This window comes from Rhodnius prolixus, unplaced genomic scaffold (assembly GCF_049639745.1).
Source record: "Rhodnius prolixus isolate KJV_2025 unplaced genomic scaffold, Rpr scaffold_17, whole genome shotgun sequence".
In the NCBI taxonomy this organism is placed as follows: Eukaryota; Metazoa; Arthropoda; class Insecta; order Hemiptera; family Reduviidae; genus Rhodnius; species Rhodnius prolixus.
The window spans coordinates 2944021-2964436 of NW_027411626.1; the positions used below are offsets into that span (position 1 = coordinate 2944021).

General features: G+C 30.1%; 1 protein-coding gene across 3 annotated transcripts in view; it reads right to left on the reverse strand.

Annotated features, from left to right (window-relative positions):
• LOC141459627 (cilia- and flagella-associated protein 47-like) overlaps positions 1-20416 on the reverse strand; it is a 78727-nt gene that overhangs the window by 27354 nt on the left and 30957 nt on the right. For all 3 annotated transcript variants that reach the window (XM_074138881.1, XM_074138882.1, XM_074138884.1), the window contains exons 14-16: positions 3313-3500; positions 2285-2480; positions 439-710 (exon numbers count right to left, since the gene is read on the reverse strand). In XM_074138881.1, coding sequence (XP_073994982.1) covers positions 439-710; positions 2285-2480; positions 3313-3500 — 656 coding nt within the window. The remainder of the gene's footprint in view (positions 1-438; positions 711-2284; positions 2481-3312; positions 3501-20416) is intronic.

Consider the following 20416-nt stretch of genomic DNA (forward strand, 5'->3'; position numbering starts at 1 on the left):
TATCCTGCAGCTACTAGTAATCTGGTAATTCCGGAAATCTTTCATCCAGCGTATGACTTGGTTGCTCCTTGTTTAACGCACCAATTCCCCCTAAAGTGAGGACTATTGGATAGGCTTCCTTTGCATGCGTTTCTTCCTTAGATGGAACAGTCTGTTGACTAATAAATGGGATTCATCTTCGAAATATCCTGGAAAATTGAAAAATCCAAAGAGATGATACTCCTGGAAATCATAGTTTTGGAAATTTCTTAAAATCTGAAAACATCATAATGACTCAGGCAATTTGAAAACAAATATTTCCCTTGAAACCAGATGTAGAAAGTGATTGTAATACTCCCATCAGTAGCAGAAAGAAATTAACTCGAGTGTTACGTTAACAGCATTTCACTGTTCCATCCAATAATTAATATTCACAGCTAATACAATAATGTTACTTACTTTGGATTGAAAAGTAACACTTTTTCTTCATATGGTAGACCAAGACTGATAAAAGGACAGTAGATCTTCGAATTAAACACACTCAATTTAACTTTGTCGTCTGGAGTATTACATTGTATGGCTATAGTCGGGCCTTTGACCACTACCAAACTGATTGTCGTCGAGCTGATGTGTTTGGTGTTCATGACGAAATAGATGGTGCAGCTCAATGAATTGAGGCCGTTAATCGTTCCCTCACTTGGCACAACTTTAAACGCGGTAAGTGGCGGTGTCTAGAAAATAAAAATTAATAATCTATTATGAACACTCTCATAACTTTTTCAATTATTAGTCAATTAATTAATTTTTTTTTATAATTTTGAATTTTATTGCAATGTCCTAAAACGAATCTCTTTGGGATATTATAGAACACGTAAAAGCTTTACAGTTGCACTTCCGGAGGATTCATCTTCTTCCAAGAATTTTCGCTCATTTCTTATATCCATTGCTAATACAAATATTGGGTATTTGAATTTACACTCATATAACAAATGTGTATATTTTTTGGTGTGGAACTCAAAATCGAAAATCTGTCTTGTGAAAGTTTGAAAAAAGAGGCTATTGGAATGGACTTTTATAATCAAACCATTCCTTTCATAGAAATAATCTAAAGGAACATGCGATTCCTTGAATATATTCTAAGTAAATTTTAAACAAATATTAAATATACTTCTTTTAGTTAGAAAATATGCAGTCGAAGCTTAGATATGTTTGTAGCAAATAACCTTTGAAGAAAGTAACAATCACAAGTTGACGTTAGAACGTTATCGATGTTTAGCTGCGAGCTATAAATAACATCGATATTTTAGATACGATTTCTAACATAGTTTGTATTTCCATTTGCATTTTTTTTTATAGTCTAAAATTGAAAAAAAATGTACGGAACTTTAATGATTGAATAGTTTCCATACTTCGTAAGGCCTCAGTTCTATCGGCTAGGCGTCTTCCTTGGCGCAAAATTAAAAAAAAATATCGATGTTTGATTAGTATCACTAAGACTCAACTCCAACAGTTACAATGTACTTAACGTGAATTATAACCGTTGAGAGGTGAACGTTCATGAGTTTAGAACAGGACTTATTTCTGGACATTGTGTACAATAAAGTTGAGGATAAACTTTTGATCCATATTTAAGGTTTTCGACCACAACTGAATTACACTTTCTGCAAAGATTGTGTTAAGTCCCTAGACTCTTAAATATCTAACCTTGATTCCACACACTTTAATGAAAAAAAAAAAATACTAAAAATCGACGATATAAAATTTCTCTCAAGACATTTCGACAAAAGATAAAAACTAGAAACAACAAGAGACTTATCTCTAAGACTTACATAGTGATTAAACCTTGATGTACGAAATGGAACCTAATGGCTGAGATAAGGCTACCAATATCTAAAGAATTCAATCCTTCCAATAAAATTAAAAAAAACGCTAATACTTCTTACTTTGTATCTAACTCTACCTTACACCTTCTTGTTCGCTGTTTCTGAAGCCAAAAGGTACCGGCTATGCCCAGTGGGTAAGAAAAGTGTTTTTTTTCTTACATTCTAACCCTTTAGTTTCCTAACTTACTGCATTGCTAAGAGAACCTGCAAGACGGGTGAAGCGCAGTGCTGGTGCTTCTTGATGAAGTAAATGCCAGTGCATAACAGTGTAAAATGGTCTTCTTTGGGATTTTCACCATTGGATAAATTCTCCCATTATGTTACTTATGCATTAGTACTATGTATCATGGTTGTATCAGCTTTATTTGTTGCAGTTGTAAAAATAAATTTAATTAAATAAATAAATAAATAAAAAGTAATACCTTCCAGTAAAATGAAGTTGGGACAGATAAGGGATTGAAAATTTTGATTGGCACACAGCGTCGTTGGAATATTTCATCAGGTGAAGCCTTTGGGAAGTTAACCATCGTTTGAGATACTTCCAGTGTTCTTCGTTTAACTTCCGCTGATACTTTTAAATCGAACATGTGATGCGTATTTATGACATAATTCAAATTACTGGAAATTGTGAGGAACAGCTATTAATTTACATTGAACCAGTGAAACCTCATTGTCCAAAGTGCTATCATAAAGGTTTTATGTGAAGGCCTAAGTTAGGTCACTTTATTGTTTATATCGAGACCCCTAAAAAGCACACTACATAAAATTCCGAATCGAATGACAACTCATTCATGAAAATCGGTTCACGCGTTTAGGCTCTACGCAGTTTACAAAAAAGGTAAGAACAAGAAGAAGAAGAAGAAGAAGAAGAACATTTTTTGAAAAAGACATTTTTGCTCATTTTCAGCAACTTTTTTCTCGAAACCTATTAGATCTGGGTTGGTGCAAAAAAAATACAGTTACAAAGGAGGATTTGCCCTTTATTTTAAAGAAAATTTAGGAGTTTTATCTTTTATAGATAAAGAGAAAAAAATTATCAAATTTGGGTGTTTTTCAGCGTTACGCATTTTCGTGCACTTTTTGACGATCAACCCTTATACAACTGTCCTACCGGACAGGTTTAATGTAATTTACTGTTTATTGTAATTTCCATTCATATTAATCAAAATATTGTTTTCTAGATCATTAAAAAACTGAATAGACTATTCTATAAAGTGGATTTGCCGTTTTTGTTTTAAGATATATTCAAGGGAAAGAAAGGGAGATAACAATTTTCCAAAAATAATTTTTTCTAACTCGTAGAACCACAAAACGGGGATTTCCGGTGAAAACTAGACATTGGAAAACTGAACGATCACAATTACCTTCCCTATGAGTAAAAAGAGTAGAAGAGAGAAAATATCACTCGGCAAAATAACTTCTTAATTTCATTAAATAACGTTAAGTTTACCTAAAAAATTTGCCAATATAGTTCAAGTTGATCACAACAGGTTTGGTGGCACGGCTGTTTTGTCCAACTATAAACGATGGTATTGGTATGATAATGCCCAACTTCTGGACGATTAGTTTTACCGCTACTGGGAATTTATTCTTATTTTCCACAGTTATGTAATTGGTAACATCAATATTTGGTGGCACCTGGAAATGTAATAATAAATATATTGTTGTACTGTATATTTTACACCCCAGCTTGAAATTAGCAAATAATATTAATTATTAAATATTCCTTTATAAATTAAAAAAAAATAATAATAATAAAATTGTCTAAACATTCCTTTAAAAGCAGCAAAACACAAATCTGGGGCGAACACACGCCAACGACTTCCATATATAATTTTCAAGTTTTAAAACAAATTTTCTTTAAATCAAACGAAACCAAAATTTAACTCTAAATATCTCGTTTCCTACTCGACGGATTTTTACGAGATTTTATACTATTATAGACAAAAGTTGTCTTCATATACAGGTGAAATATAAACAAAATCTATCGAGTAGTTTACGAGATAATTGAAGTTAAAGATTTCACTGTTTGAAACGGAAACAAACGTTAACTCTAAATATCTCGTTTCCTACTCGACAGATTTTTACGAGATTTTACACAATTATAGACAAAAGTTGTATCCATATACAGGTGAAATATAAACAAAATCTATCGAGTAGTTTACGAGATAATTGAAGTTAAAGATTTCACTGTTTCAAAGGAAACCAAAATTTAACTCTAAATATCTCGTTTCAGGCTCGACGGATTTTTACGAGATTTTATACAATTATAGACATAAGTTGTCTTCATATACAGATGAAATATAAACAAAATCTATCGAGTAGTTTACGAGATAATTGATGTTAAAGATTTCACTGTTTCAAACGAAATTAAAATTTTACTCCAAATATCTCGTTTCCTACTCGACAGATTTTTACGAGATTTTATACAATTATAGACAAAAGTTGTCTTCATATACAGGTGAAATATAAACAAAATCTATCGAGTAGTTTACGAGATAATTGAAGTTAAAGATTTCACTGTTTGAAACGGAAACAAAAGTTAACTCTAAATATCTCGTTTCCTACTCGACCTATTTTTACGAGATTTTATACAATTATAGACAAAAGTTGTCTCCATATACAGGTGAAATATAAACAAAATCTATCGAGTAGTTAACGAGATAATTGATGTTAAAGATTTCACTGTTTGAAACGAAACCAAAATTTAACTCTAAATATCTCGTTTCCTACTCGACAGATTTTTACGAGATTTTGTACAATTATAGACAAAAGTTGTCTTCATATGCAGGTGAAATATAAACAAAATCTATCGAAAAGTTTTCGAGATAATTGATGTTAACGATTTCACTGTTTCAAAGGAAACCAAAATTTAACTCCAAATATCTCGTTTCCTACTCGACAGATTTTTACGAAATTTCATACAATTATAGACAAAAGTTGTCTTCATATACAGATGAAATATAAACAAAATCTATCGAGTAGTTTACGAGATAATTGATGTTAAAGATTTCACTGTTTCAAACGAAATTAAAATTTTACTCCAAATATCTCGTTTCCTACTCGACAGATTTTTACGAGATTTTATACAATTATAGACAAAAGTTGTCTTCATATACAGGTGAAATATAAACAAAATCTATCGAGTAGTTTACGAGATAATTGAAGTTAAAGATTTCACTGTTTGAAACGGAAACAAAAGTTAACTCTAAATATCTCGTTTCCTACTCGACGGATTTTTACGAGATTTTATACTATTATAGACAAAAGTTGTCTTCATATACAGGTGAAATATAAACAAAATCTATCGAGTAGTTTACGAGATAATTGAAGTTAAAGATTTCACTGTTTGAAACGGAAACAAACGTTAACTCTAAATATCTCGTTTCCTACTCGACAGATTTTTACGAGATTTTACACAATTATAGACAAAAGTTGTATCCATATACAGGTGAAATATAAACAAAATCTATCGAGTAGTTTACGAGATAATTGAAGTTAAAGATTTCACTGTTTCAAAGGAAACCAAAATTTAACTCGAAATATCTCGTTTCAGGCTCGACGGATTTTTACGAGATTTTATACAATTATAGACATAAGTTGTCTTCATATACAAATGAAATATAAACAAAATCTATCGAGTAGTTTACGAGATAATTGATGTTAAAGATTTCACTGTTTCAAACGAAATTAAAATTTTACTCCAAATATCTCGTTTCCTACTCGACAGATTTTTACGAGATTTTATACAATTATAGACAAAAGTTGTCTTCATATGCAGGTGAAATATAAACAAAATCTATCGAGTAGTTTACGAGATAATTGAAGTTAAAGATTTCACTGTTTGAAACGGAAACAAAAGTTAACTCTAAATATCTCGTTTCCTACTCGACAGATTTTTACGAGATTTTATACAATTATAGACATAAGTTGTCTTCATATGCAGGTGAAATATAAACAAAATCTATCGAGTAGTTTACGAGATAATTGAAGTTAAAGATTTCACTGTTTGAAACGGAAACAAAAGTTAACTCTAAATATCTCGTTTCCTACTCGACAGATTTTTACGAGATTTTGTACAATTATAGACAAAAGTTGTCTTCATATGCAGGTGAAATATAAACAAAATCTATCGAAAAGTTTTCGAGTTAATTGATGTTAACGATTTCACTGTTTCAAAGGAAACCAAAATTTAACTCCAAATATCTCGTTTCCTACTCGACAGATTTTTACGAAATTTCATACAATTATAGACAAAAGTTGTCTTCATATGCAGGTGAAATATAAACAAAATCTACCGAGTAGGTTACGAAATAATCGAAGTTAAAGATTCCACTGATTCAAACGAAACCAAAATTTAACTTCAAATACCTCGTTTCCTACTCGACAGATTTTTACAAAATTTCATACAATTATAGAAAAAAGTTGTCTTCATATGCAAATACAATACAAACAAAATCTATCGAGTAGGTTACGAGATAATCGAAGTTAAAGATTTCACTGTTTCAAACGAAACCAAAATTTTACTCCAAATATCTCGTTTCCCGCACGACGAATTTTTACGAGATTTTGTACAATTATAGACAAAAGTTGTCTTCATATGAAGGTGAAATATAAACAAAATCTACCGAGTAGGTTACGAAATAATCGAAGTTAAAGATTCCACTGATTCAAACGAAACCAAAATTTAACTTCAAATACCTCGTTTCCTACTCGACAGATTTTTACAAAATTTCATACAATTATAGAAAAAAGTTGTCTTCATATGCAAATACAATACAAACAAAATCTATCGAGTAGGTTACGAGATAATCGAAGTTAAAGATTTCACTGTTTCAAACGAAACCAAAATTTTACTCCAAATATCTCGTTTCCCGCACGAAGAATTTTTACGAGATTTTGTACAATTATAGACAAAAGTTGTCTTCATATGCAGGTGAAATATAAACAAAATCTATCGAGTAGTTTACGAGATAATCGAAGTTAAAGATTTCACTGTTTCAAACGAAACCAAAATTTTACTCCAAATATCTCGTTTCCCGCACGAAGAATTTTTACGAGATTTTGTACAATTATAGACAAAAGTTGTCTTCATATGCAGGTGAAATATAAACAAAATCTATCGAGTAGGTTACGAGATAATCGAAGTTAAAGATTTCACTGTTTCAAACGAAACCAAAATTTTACTCCAAATATCTCGTTTCCCGCACGAAGAATTTTTACGAGATTTTGTACAATTATAGACAAAAGTTGTCTTCATATGCAGGTGAAATATAAACAAAATCTATCGAGTAGTTTACGAGATAATTGAAGTTAAAGATTTCACTGTTTGAAACGGAAACAAACGTTAACTCTAAATATCTCGTTTCCTACTCAACCGATTTTTACGAGATTTTATACAATTATAGACAAAAGTTGTCTCCATATACAGGTGAAATATAAACAAAATCTATCGAGTAGTTAACGAGATAATTGATGTTAAAGATTTCACTGTTTGAAACGAAACCAAAATTTAACTCTAAATATCTCGTTTCCTACTCGACAGATTTTTACGAGATTTTGTACAATTATAGACAAAAGTTGTCTTCATATGCAGGTGAAATATAAACAAAATCTATCGAAAAGTTTTCGAGATAATTGATGTTAACGATTTCACTGTTTCAAAGGAAACCAAAATTTAACTCCAAATAACTCGTTTCCTACTCGACAGATTTTTACGAAATTTCATACAATTATAGACAAAAGTTGTCTTCATATGCAGGTGAAATATAAACAAAATCTACCGAGTAGGTTACGAAATAATCGAAGTTAAAGATTCCACTGATTCAAACGAAACCAAAATTTAACTTCAAATACCTCGTTTCCTACTCGACAGATTTTTACGAAATTTCATACAATTATAGAAAAAAGTTGTCTTCATATGGAAATACAATACAAACAAAATCTATCGAGTAGGTTACGAGATAATCGAAGTTAAAGATTTCACTGTTTCAAACGAAACCAAAATTTTACTCCAAATATCTCGTTTCCCGCACGACGAATTTTTACGAGATTTTGTACAATTATAGACAAAAGTTGTCTCCATATACAGGTGAAATATAAACAAAATCTATCGAGTAGTTAACGAGATAATTGAAGTTAAAGATTTCACTGTTTGAAACGGAAACAAACGTTAACTCTAAATATCTCGTTTCCTACTCAACCGATTTTTACGAGATTTTATACAATTATAGACAAAAGTTGTCTCCATATACAGGTGAAATATAAACAAAATCTACCGAGTAGTTAACGAGATAATCGAAGTTAAAGATTCCACTGATTCAAACGAAACCAAAATTTAACTTCAAATACCTCGTTTCCTACTCGACAGATTTTTACGAAATTTCATACAATTATAGAAAAAAGTTGTCTTCATATGGAAATACAATACAAACAAAATCTATCGAGTAGGTTACGAGATAATCGAAGTTAAAGATTTCACTGTTTCAAACGAAACCAAAATTTAACTCTAAATATCTCGTTTCCTACTCGACAGATTTTTACGAAATTTCATACAATTATAGACAAAAGTTGTCTTCATATGCAGGTGAAATATAAACAAAATCTACCGAGTAGGTTACGAAATAATCGAAGTTAAAGATTCCACTGATTCAAACGAAACCAAAATTTAACTTCAAATACCTCGTTTCCTACTCGACAGATTTTTACGAAATTTCATACAATTATAGAAAAAAGTTGTCTTCATATGCAAATACAATACAAACAAAATCTATCGAGTAGGTTACGAGATAATCGAAGTTAAAGATTTCACTGTTTCAAACGAAACCAAAATTTTACTCCAAATATCTCGTTTCCCGCACGACGAATTTTTACGAGATTTTGTACAATTATAGACAATAGTTGTCTTCATATGCAGGTGAAATATAAACAAAATCTATCGAGTAGTTTACGAGATAATTGATGTTAAAGATTCCACTGATTCAAACGAAACCAAAATTTAAGTCTAAATATCTCGTTTCCTACTCAACCGATTTTTACGATATTTTATACAATTATAGACAAAAGTTGTCTCCATATACAGGTGAAATATAAACAAAATCTATCGAGTAGGTCACGAGATAATTGATGTTAAAGATTCCACTGATTCAAACGAAACCAAAATTTTACTCCAAATATCTCGTTTTCCGCTCGACGAATTTTTACGAGATTTTGTACAATTATAGACAAAAGTTGTCTTCATATACAGGTGAAATATAAACAAAATCTATCGAGTAGTTTACGAGATAATTGATGTTAAAGATTCCACTGATTCAAACGAAACCAAAATTTTACTCCAAATATCTCGTTTCCCGCTCGACGAATTTTTACGAAATTTCATACAATTATAGACAAAAATTGTCTTCATATGCAGGTAAAATATAAGCAAAATCTATCGAGGAGGTTACGAGATAATCGAAGTTAATGATTCCACTGATTCAAACGAAACCAAAATTTAACTCCAAATAACTCGTTTCCTACTCGACCGATTTTTACGAGATTTTATACAATTGTAGACAAAAGTTGTCTTCATATACAGGTGAAATATAAACAAAATCTATCGAGTAGTTTACGAAATAATTGATGTTAAAGATTTCACTGATTCAAACGAAACCAAAATTTAACTCTAAATATCTCGTTTCCTACTCGACCGATTTTTACGAGATTTTATACAATTATAGACATAAGTTGTCTTCATATGCAAATACAATATAAACAAAATCTATCGAGTAGTTTACGAGATAATTGATGTTAAAGATATCACTGTTTCAAACGAAACCAAAATTTTACTCCAAATATCTCGTTTCCTACTCGACCGATTTTTACGAGATTTTATACAATTGTAGACAAAAGTTGTCTTCATATACAGGTGAAATATAAACAAAATCTATCGAGTAGTTTACGAAATAATTGATGTTAAAGATTTCACTGATTCAAACGAAACCAAAATTTAACTCTAAATATCTCGTTTCCTACTCGACCGATTTTTACGAGATTTTATACAATTATAGACATAAGTTGTCTTTATATACAGGTAAAATATAAACAAAATCTATCGAGTAGGTTACGAGATAATCGAAGTTAAAGATTTCACTGTTTCAAACGTAACCAAAATTTTACTCCAAATATCTCGTTTCCTACTCGACCGATTTTTACGAGTTTTTATACAATTGTAGGCAAAAGTTGTCATTATATACAGGTGAAATATAAACAAAATCAATCGAGTAGTTTACGAGATAATTGATGTTAAAGATTTTACTGTTTGAAACGAAACCAAAATTTTACTCGAAATATCTCGTTTCCTACTCGACCGATTTTTACAAGTTTTTATACAATTGTAGGCAAAAGTTGTCTTCATATACAGGTGAAATATAAACAAAATCAATCGAGTAGTTTACGAGATAATTGATGTTAAAGATTTCACTGTTTCAAACGACATTAAAATTTTACTCCAAATATCTCGTTTCCCACCCGACGGATTTTAACGAGATTTTATACAATTATAGACAAAAGTTGTCTTCATATGCAGGTGAAATATAAACAAAATCTATCGAGTAGTTTACGAGATAATTGATGTTAAAGATATCACTGTTTCAAACGAAACCAAAATTTTACTCCAAATATCTCGTTTCCTACTCGACCGATTTTTACGAAATTTTATACAATTTTAGACAAAAGTTGTCTTCATATACAGGTGAAATACAAACAAAATCTATCGAGTAGTTTACAAGATAATTGATGTTAAAGATTTCACTGTTTCAAACGACATTAAAATTTTACTCCAAATATCTCGTTTCCCACCCGACGGATTTTTACTAGATTTTATACAATTATAGACCAAAGTTGTCTTCATATTCAGGTGAAATATAAACAAAATCTTTCGAGTAGTTTACGAGATAATTGATGTTAAAGATTCCACTGATTCAAACGAAACCAAAATTTAACTCTAAATATCTCGTTTCCTACTCGACCGATCTTTACGAGATTTTAAACAATTATAGACATAAGTTGTCTCCATATACAGGTGAAATATAAACAAAATCTATCGAGTAGTTTACGAGATAATTGAAGTTAAAGATTTCACTGTTTCAAAGGAAACCAAAATTTAACTCCAAATAACTCGTTTCCTACTCGACAGATTTTTACAAAATTCCATACAATTATAGACAAAAGTTGTCTTTATATACAGGTAAAATATAAACAAAATCTATCGAGTAGGTTACGAGATAATCGAAGTTAAATATTTCACTGTTTCAAACGAAACCAAAATTTAAATCTAAATATCTCGTTTCCTACTCGACCGATTTCTACGGGATTTTATACAATTGTAGACAAAAGTTGTCTTCATATACAGGTGAAATATAAACAAAATCTATCGAGTAGTTTACGAGATAATTAATGTTAAAGATTTCACTGATTCAAACGAAACCAAAATTTAACTCTAAATATCTCGTTTCCTACTCGACCGATTTTTACGAGATTTTATACAATTATAGACACAAGTTGTCTTTATATACAGGTAAAATATAAACAATATCTATCGAGTAGGTTACGAGATAATCGAAGTTAAAGATTTCACTGTTTCAAACGAAACCAAAATTTTACTCCAAATATCTCGTTTCCTACTCGTCCGATTTTTACGATTTTTTATACAATTGTAGGCAAAAGTTGTCTTCATATACAGGTGAAATATAAACAAAATCTATCGAGTAGTTTACGAGATAATTGATGTTAAATATTTCACTGTTTCAAACGACATTAAAATTTTACTCCAAATATCTCGTTTCCCACCCGACCGATTTTTACGAGATTTTATACAGATATATACAAAAGTTGTCTTCATATGCAGGTGAAATATAAACAAAATCTATCGAGTAGTTTACGAGATAATTGATGTAAAATATATCACTGTTTCAAACGAAACCAAAATTTAACTCTAAATATCTCGTTTCCTACTCGACAGATTTTTACGAGATTTTGTACAATTATAGACAAAAGTTGTCTTCATATGCAGGTGAAATATAAACAAAATCTATCGAAAAGTTTTCGAGATAATTGATGTTAACGATTTCACTGTTTCAAAGGAAACCAAAATTTAACTCCAAATATCTCGTTTCCTACTCGACAGATTTTTACGAAATTTCATACAATTATAGACAAAAGTTGTCTTCATATGCAGGTGAAATATAAACAAAATCTACCGAGTAGGTTACGAAATAATCGAAGTTAAAGATTCCACTGATTCAAACGAAACCAAAATTTAACTTCAAATACCTCGTTTCCTACTCGACAGATTTTTACGAAATTTCATACAATTATAGAAAAAAGTTGTCTTCATATGCAAATACAATACAAACAAAATCTATCGAGTAGGTTACGAGATAATCGAAGATAAAGATTTCACTGTTTCAAACGAAACCAAAATTTTACTCCAAATATCTCGTTTCCCGCACGACGAATTTTTACGAGATTTTGTACAATTATAGACAAAAGTTGTCTTCATATGCAGGTGAAATATAAACAAAATCTATCGAGTAGTTTACGAGATAATTGATGTTAAAGATTCCACTGATTCAAACGAAACCAAAATTTAAGTCTAAATATCTCGTTTCCTACTCAACCGATTTTTACGATATTTTATACAATTATAGACAAAAGTTGTCTCCATATACAGGTGAAATATAAACAAAATCTATCGAGTAGGTCACGAGATAATTGATGTTAAAGATTCCACTGATTCAAACGAAACCAAAATTTTACTCCAAATATCTCGTTTTCCGCTCGACGAATTTTTACGAGATTTTGTACAATTATAGACAAAAGTTGTCTTCATATACAGGTGAAATATAAACAAAATCTATCGAGTAGTTTACGAGATAATTGATGTTAAAGATTCCACTGATTCAAACGAAACCAAAATTTTACTCCAAATATCTCGTTTCCCGCTCGACGAATTTTTACGAAATTTCATACAATTATAGACAAAAGTTGTCTTCATATGCAGGTAAAATATAAGAGAAATCTATCGAGGAGGTTACGAGATAATCGAAGTTAATGATTCCACTGATTCAAACGAAACCAAAATTTAACTCCAAATAACTCGTTTACTACTCGACAGATTTTTACAAAATTCCATACAATTATAGACAAAAGTTGTCTTCATATGCAAATACAATATAAACAAAATCTATCGAGTAGTTTACGAGATAATTGATGTTAAAGATATCACTGTTTCAAACGAAACCAAAATTTTACTCCAAATATCTCGTTTCCTACTCGACCGATTTTTACGAGATTTTATACAATTGTAGACAAAAGTTGTCTTCATATACAGGTGAAATATAAACAAAACCTATCGAGTAGTTTACGAAATAATTGATGTTAAAGATTTCACTGATTCAAACGAAACCAAAATTTAACTCTAAATATCTCGTTTCCTACTCGACCGATTTTTACGAGATTTTATACAATTATAGACATAAGTTGTCTTTATATACAGGTAAAATATAAACAAAATCTATCGAGTAGGTTACGAGATAATCGAAGTTAAAGATTTCACTGTTTCAAACGTAACCAAAATTTTACTCCAAATATCTCGTTTCCTACTCGACCGATTTTTACGAGTTTTTATACAATTGTAGGCAAAAGTTGTCATTATATACAGGTGAAATATAAACAAAATCAATCGAGTAGTTTACGAGATAATTGATGTTAAAGATTTTACTCTTTGAAACGAAACCAAAATTTTACTCGAAATATCTCGTTTCCTACTCGACCGATTTTTACAAGTTTTTATACAATTGTAGGCAAAAGTTGTCTTCATATACAGGTGAAATATAAACAAAATCAATCGAGTAGTTTACGAGATAATTGATGTTAAAGATTTCACTGTTTCAAACGACATTAAAATTTTACTCCAAATATCTCGTTTCCCACCCGACGGATTTTAACGAGATTTTATACAATTATAGACAAAAGTTGTCTTCATATGCAGGTGAAATATAAACAAAATCTATCGAGTAGTTTACGAGATAATTGATGTTAAAGATATCACTGTTTCAAACGAAACCAAAATTTTACTCCAAATATCTCGTTTCCTACTCGACCGATTTTTACGAAATTTTATACAATTTTAGACAAAAGTTGTCTTCATATACAGGTGAAATACAAACAAAATCTATCGAGTAGTTTACAAGATAATTGATGTTAAAGATTTCACTGTTTCAAACGACATTAAAATTTTACTCCAAATATCTCGTTTCCCACCCGACGGATTATTACTAGATTTTATACAATTATAGACCAAAGTTGTCTTCATATTCAGGTGAAATATAAACAAAATCTTTCGAGTAGTTTACGAGATAATTGATGTTAAAGATTCCACTGATTCAAACGAAACCAAAATTTAACTCTAAATATCTCGTTTCCTACTCGACCGATCTTTACGAGATTTTATACAATTATAGACATAAGTTGTCTCCATATACAGGTGAAATATAAACAAAATCTATCGAGTAGTTTACGAGATAATTGAAGTTAAAGATTTCACTGTTTCAAAGGAAACCAAAATTTAACTCCAAATAACTCGTTTCCTACTCGACAGATTTTTACAAAATTCCATACAATTATAGACAAAAGTTGTCTTCATATACAGGTGAAATATAAACAAAATCAATCGAGTAGTTTACGAGATAATTGATGTTAAAGATATCACTGTTTCAAACGAAACCAAAATTTTACTCCAAATATCTCGTTTCCTACTCGACCGATTTTTACGAGATTTTATACAATTGTAGACAAAAGTTGTCTTCATATACAGGTGAAATATAAACAAAATCTATCGAGTAGTTTACGAGATAATTGATGTTAAAGATTTCACTGATTCAAACGAAACCAAAAATTAACTCTAAATATCTCGTTTCCTACTCGACCGATTTTTACGAGATTTTATAGAATTATAGACACAAGTTGTCTTTATATACAGGTAAAATATAAACAATATCTATCGAGTAGGTTACGAGATAATCGAAGTTAAAGATTTCACTGTTTCAAACGAAACCAAAATTTTACTCCAAATATCTCGTTTCCTACTCGTCCGATTTTTACGAGTTTTTATACAATTGTAGGCAAAAGTTGTCTTCATATACAGGTGAAATATAAACAAAATCTATCGAGTAGTTTACGAGATAATTGATGTTAAATATTTCACTGTTTCAAACGACATTAAAATTTTACTCCAAATATCTCGTTTCCCACCCGACCGATTTTTACGAGATTTTATACAGATATAGACAAAAGTTGTCTTCATATGCAGGTGAAATATAAACAATATCTATCGAGTAGTTTACGAGATAATTGATGTAAAATATATCACTGTTTCAAAGGAAACCAAAATTTAACTCTAAATATCTCGTTTCAGGCTCGACGGATTTTTACGAGATTTTACACAATTATAGACAAAAGTTGTCTCCATATGCAGGTGAAATATAAACAAAATCTATCGAGTGTTTACGAGATAATTAAAGTTAAAGATTTCACTGTTTCAAAGGAAACCAAAATTTAACTCTAAATATCTCGTTTCAGGCTCGACGGATTTTTACGAGATTTTATACAATTATAGACATAAGTTGTCTTCATATACAGGTGAAATATAAACAAAATCTATCGAGTAGTTTACGAGATAATTGATGTTAAAGATTTCACTGTTTCAAACGAAATTAAAATTTTACTCCAAATATCTCGTTTCCTACTCGACAGATTTTTACGAGATTTTATACAATTATAGACAAAAGTTGTCTTCATATACAGGTGAAATATAAACAAAATCTATCGAGTAGTTTTCGAGATAATCGAAGTTAAAGATTTCACTGTTTCAAACGAAACCAAAATTTTACTCCAAATATCTCGTTTTCTACTCGACGAATTTTTACGAGATTTTATACAATTATAGACATAAGTTGTCTTCATATACAGGTGAATAATAAACAAAATCTATCGAGTAGTTTTCGAGATAATCAAAGTTAAAGATTTCACTGTTTCAAACGAAACCAAAATTTAACTCTAAATATCTCGTTTCCTACTCGACGGATTTTTACGAGATTTTGTACAATTATAGATAAAAGTTGTCTCCATATACAGGTGAAATATAAACAAAATCTATCGAGTAGTTTACGAGATAATGGAAGTTAAAGATTCCACTGATTCAAACGAAACCAAAATTTAACTCCAAATATCTCGTTTCCTACTCGATAGATTTTTACGAGATTTTGTACAATTATAGACAAAAGTTGTCTTCATATACAGGTGGAATATAAACAAAATCTATCAAAAAGTTTTCGAGATAATTGATGTTAAAGATTTCACTGTTTCAAAGGAAACCAAAATTTAACTCCAAATATCTTCTCGTTTGCTACTCGACAGATTTTTACGAAATTTCATACAATTATAGACAAAAGTTGTCTTCATATGCAGGTGAAATATAAACAAAATCTATCGAAAAGTTTTCGAGATAATTGATGTTAACGATTTCACTGTTTCAAAGGAAACCAAAATTTAACTCCAAATATCTCGTTTCCTACTCGACAGATTTTTACGAAATTTCATACAATTATAGACAAAAGTTGTCTTCATATGCAGGTGAAATATAAACAAAATCTATCGAGTAGTGTACGAGATAATTAAAGTTAAAGATTTCACTGTTTCAAACGAAATCAAAATTTTACTCCAAATATCTCGTTTCCCGCTCGACGAATTTTTCCGAGATTTTGTACAATTATAGACAAAAGTTGTCTTCATATACAGGTGAAATATAAACAAAATCTATCGAGTAGTTTACGAGATAATTGATGTTAAAGATTCCACTGATTCAAACGAAAGGAAAATTTTACTCCAAATATCTCGTTTCCCGCTCGACGAATTTTTACGAGATTTTGTACAATTATAGACAAAAGTTGTCTTCATATGCAAATACAATACAAACAAAATCTATCGAGTAGGTTACGAGATAATCGAAGTTAAAGATTTCACTGTTTCAAACGAAACCAAAATTTTACTCCAAATATCTCGTTTCCCGCACGACGAATTTTTACGAGATTTTGTACAATTATAGACAAAAGTTGTCTTCATATGCAGGTGAAATATAAACAAAATCTATCGAGTAGTTTACGAGATAATTGATGTTAAAGATTCCACTGATTCAAACGATACCAAAATTTAAGTCTAAATATCTCGTTTCCTACTCAACCGATTTTTACGAGATTTTATACAATTATAGACAAAAGTTGTCTTCATATACAGGTGAAATATAAACAAAATCTATCGAGTAGTTTACGAGATAATTGATGTTAAAGATTCCACTGATTCAAACAAAACCAAAATTTTACTCCAAATATCTCGTTTCCCGCTCGACGAATTTTTACGAAATTTCATACAATTATAGACAAAAGTTGTCTTCATATGCAGGTAAAATATAAGCAAAATCTATCGAGTAGGTTACGAGATAATCGAAGTTAAAGATTCCACTGATTCAAACGAAACCAAAATTTAACTCCAAATAACTCGTTTCCTACTCGACAGATTTTTACGAGATTTTGTACAATTATAGACAAAAGTTGTCTTCATATGCAGGTGAAATATAAACTAAATCTATTGAGTAGTTTCTGAGATAATCGAAGTTAAAGATTCCACTGATTCAAACGAAACCAAAATTTAACTCCAAATATCTCGTTTCCTACTCGACAGATTTTTACGAAATTTCATACAATTATAGACAAAAGTTGTCTTCATATGCAAATACAATATAAACAAAATCTATCGAGTAGTTTACGAGATAATTGATGTAAAATATATCACTGTTTCAAACGAAACCAAAATTTAACACTAAATATCTCGTTTCAGGCTCGACGGATTTTTACGAGATTTTACACAATTATAGACAAAAGTTGTCTTCATATGCAAATACAATACAAACAAAATCTATCGAGTAGGTTACGAGATAATCGAAGTTAAAGATTTCACTGTTTCAAAGGAAACCAAAATTTTACTCCAAATATCTCGTTTCCCGCACGACGAAATTTTACGAGATTTTGTACAATTATAGACAAAAGTTGTCTTCATATGCAGGTGAAATATAAGCAAAATCTATCGAGTAGTTTACGAGATAATTGATGTTAAAGATTCCACTGATTCAAACGAAACCAAAATTTAAGTCTAAATATCTCGTTTCCTACTCGACCGATTTTTACGTCTCCATATACAGGTGAAATATAAACAAAATCTATCGAGTAGTGTACGAGATAATTAAAGTTAAAGATTTCACTGTTTCAAACGAAATCAAAATTTTACTCCAAATATCTCGTTTCCCGCTCGACGAATTTTTCCGAGATTTTGTACAATTATAGACAAAAGTTGTCTTCATATACAGGTGAAATATAAACAAAATCTATCGAGTAGTTTACGAGATAATTGATGTTAAAGATTCCACTGATTCAAACGAAACCAAAATTTTACTCCAAATATCTCGTTTCCCGCACGACGAATTTTTACGAAATTTCATACAATTATAGACAAAAGTTGTCTTCATATGCAGGTAAAATATAAGCAAAATCTATCGAGTAGGTTACGAGATAATCGAAGTTAAAGATTCCACTGATTCAAACGAAACCAAAATTTAACTCCAAATAACTCGTTTCCTACTCGACAGATTTTTACGAGATTTTGTACAATTATAGACAAAAGTTGTCTTCATATGCAGGTGAAATATAAACTAAATCTATTGAGTAGTTTCTGAGATAATTGATGTTAAAAATTCCACTGATTCAAACGAAACCAAAATTTAACTCTAAATATCTCGTTTCCTACTCGACTGATTTTTACGAGATTTTATACAATTATAGACAAAAGTTGTCTCCATATACAGGTGAAATATAAACAAAATCTATCGAGTAGTTAACAAGATAATTGATGTTAAAGATTTCACTGTTTGAAACGAAACCAAAATTTAACTCTAAATATCTCGTTTCCTACTCGAAAGATTTTTACGAGATCTTGTACAATTATAGACAAAAGTTGTCTTCATATGCAGGTAAAATATAAACAAAATCTATCCAGTAGGTTACGAAATAATCGAAGTTAAAGATTCCACTGATTCAAACGAAACCAAAATTTAACTCCAAATATCTCGTTTCCTACTCGACAGATTTTTACGAAATTTCATACAATTATAGACAAAAGTTGTCTTCATATGCAAATACAATATAAACAAAATCTATCGAGTAGTTTACGAGATAATTGATGTAAAATATATCACTGTTTCAAACGAAACCAAAATTTAACACTAAATATCTCGTTTCAGGCTCGACGGATTTTTACGAGATTTTACACAATTATAGACAAAAGTTGTCTTCATATGCAAATACAATACAAACAAAATCTATCGAGTAGGTTACGAGATAATCGAAGTTAAAGATTTCACTGTTTCAAAGGAAACCAAAATTTTACTCCAAATATCTCGTTTCCCGCACGACGAAATTTTGCGAGATTTTGTACAATTATAGACAAAAGTTGTCTTCATATGCAGGTGAAATATAAGCAAAATCTATCGAGTAGTTTACGAGATAATTGATGTTAAAGATTCCACTGATTCAAACGAAACCAAAATTTAAGTCTAAATATCTCGTTTCCTACTCGACCGATTTTTACGTCTCCATATACAGGTGAAATATAAGCAAAATCTATCGAGTAGTGTACGAGATAATTAAAGTTAAAGATTTCACTGTTTCAAAGGAAACCAAAATTTAACTCTAAATATCTCGTTTCAGGCTCGACGGATTTTTACGAGATTTTATACAATTATAGACATAAGTTGTCTTCATATACAGATGAAATATAAACAAAATCTATCGAGTAGTGTACGAGATAATTAAAGTTAAAGATTTCACTGTTTCAAAGGAAACCAAAATTTAACTCTAAATATCTCGTTTCAGGCTCAACGGATTTTTACGAGATTTTATACAATTATAGACAAAAGTTGTCTTCATATGCAGGTGAAATATAAGCAAAATCTATCGAGTAGTTTACGAGATAATTGATGTTAAAGATTCCACTGATTCAAACGAAACCAAAATTTAAGTTTAAATATCTCGTTTCCTACTCAACCGATTTTTACGTCTCCATATACAGGTGAAATATAAACAAAATCTATCGAGTAGTGTACGAGATAATTAAAGTTAAAGATTTCACTGTTTCAAAGGAAACCAAAATTTAACTCTAAATATCTCGTTTCAGGCTCGACGGATTTTTACGAGATTTTATACAATTATAGACATAAGTTGTCTTCATATGCAGGTGAAATATAAACAAAATCTATCGAGTAGTTTACGAGATAATTGATGTTAAAGATTTCACTGTTTCAAACGAAATTAAAATTTTACTCCAAATATCTCGTTTCCTACTCGACAGATTTTTACGAGATTTTATACAATTATAGACAAAAGTTGTCTTCATATACAGGTGAAATA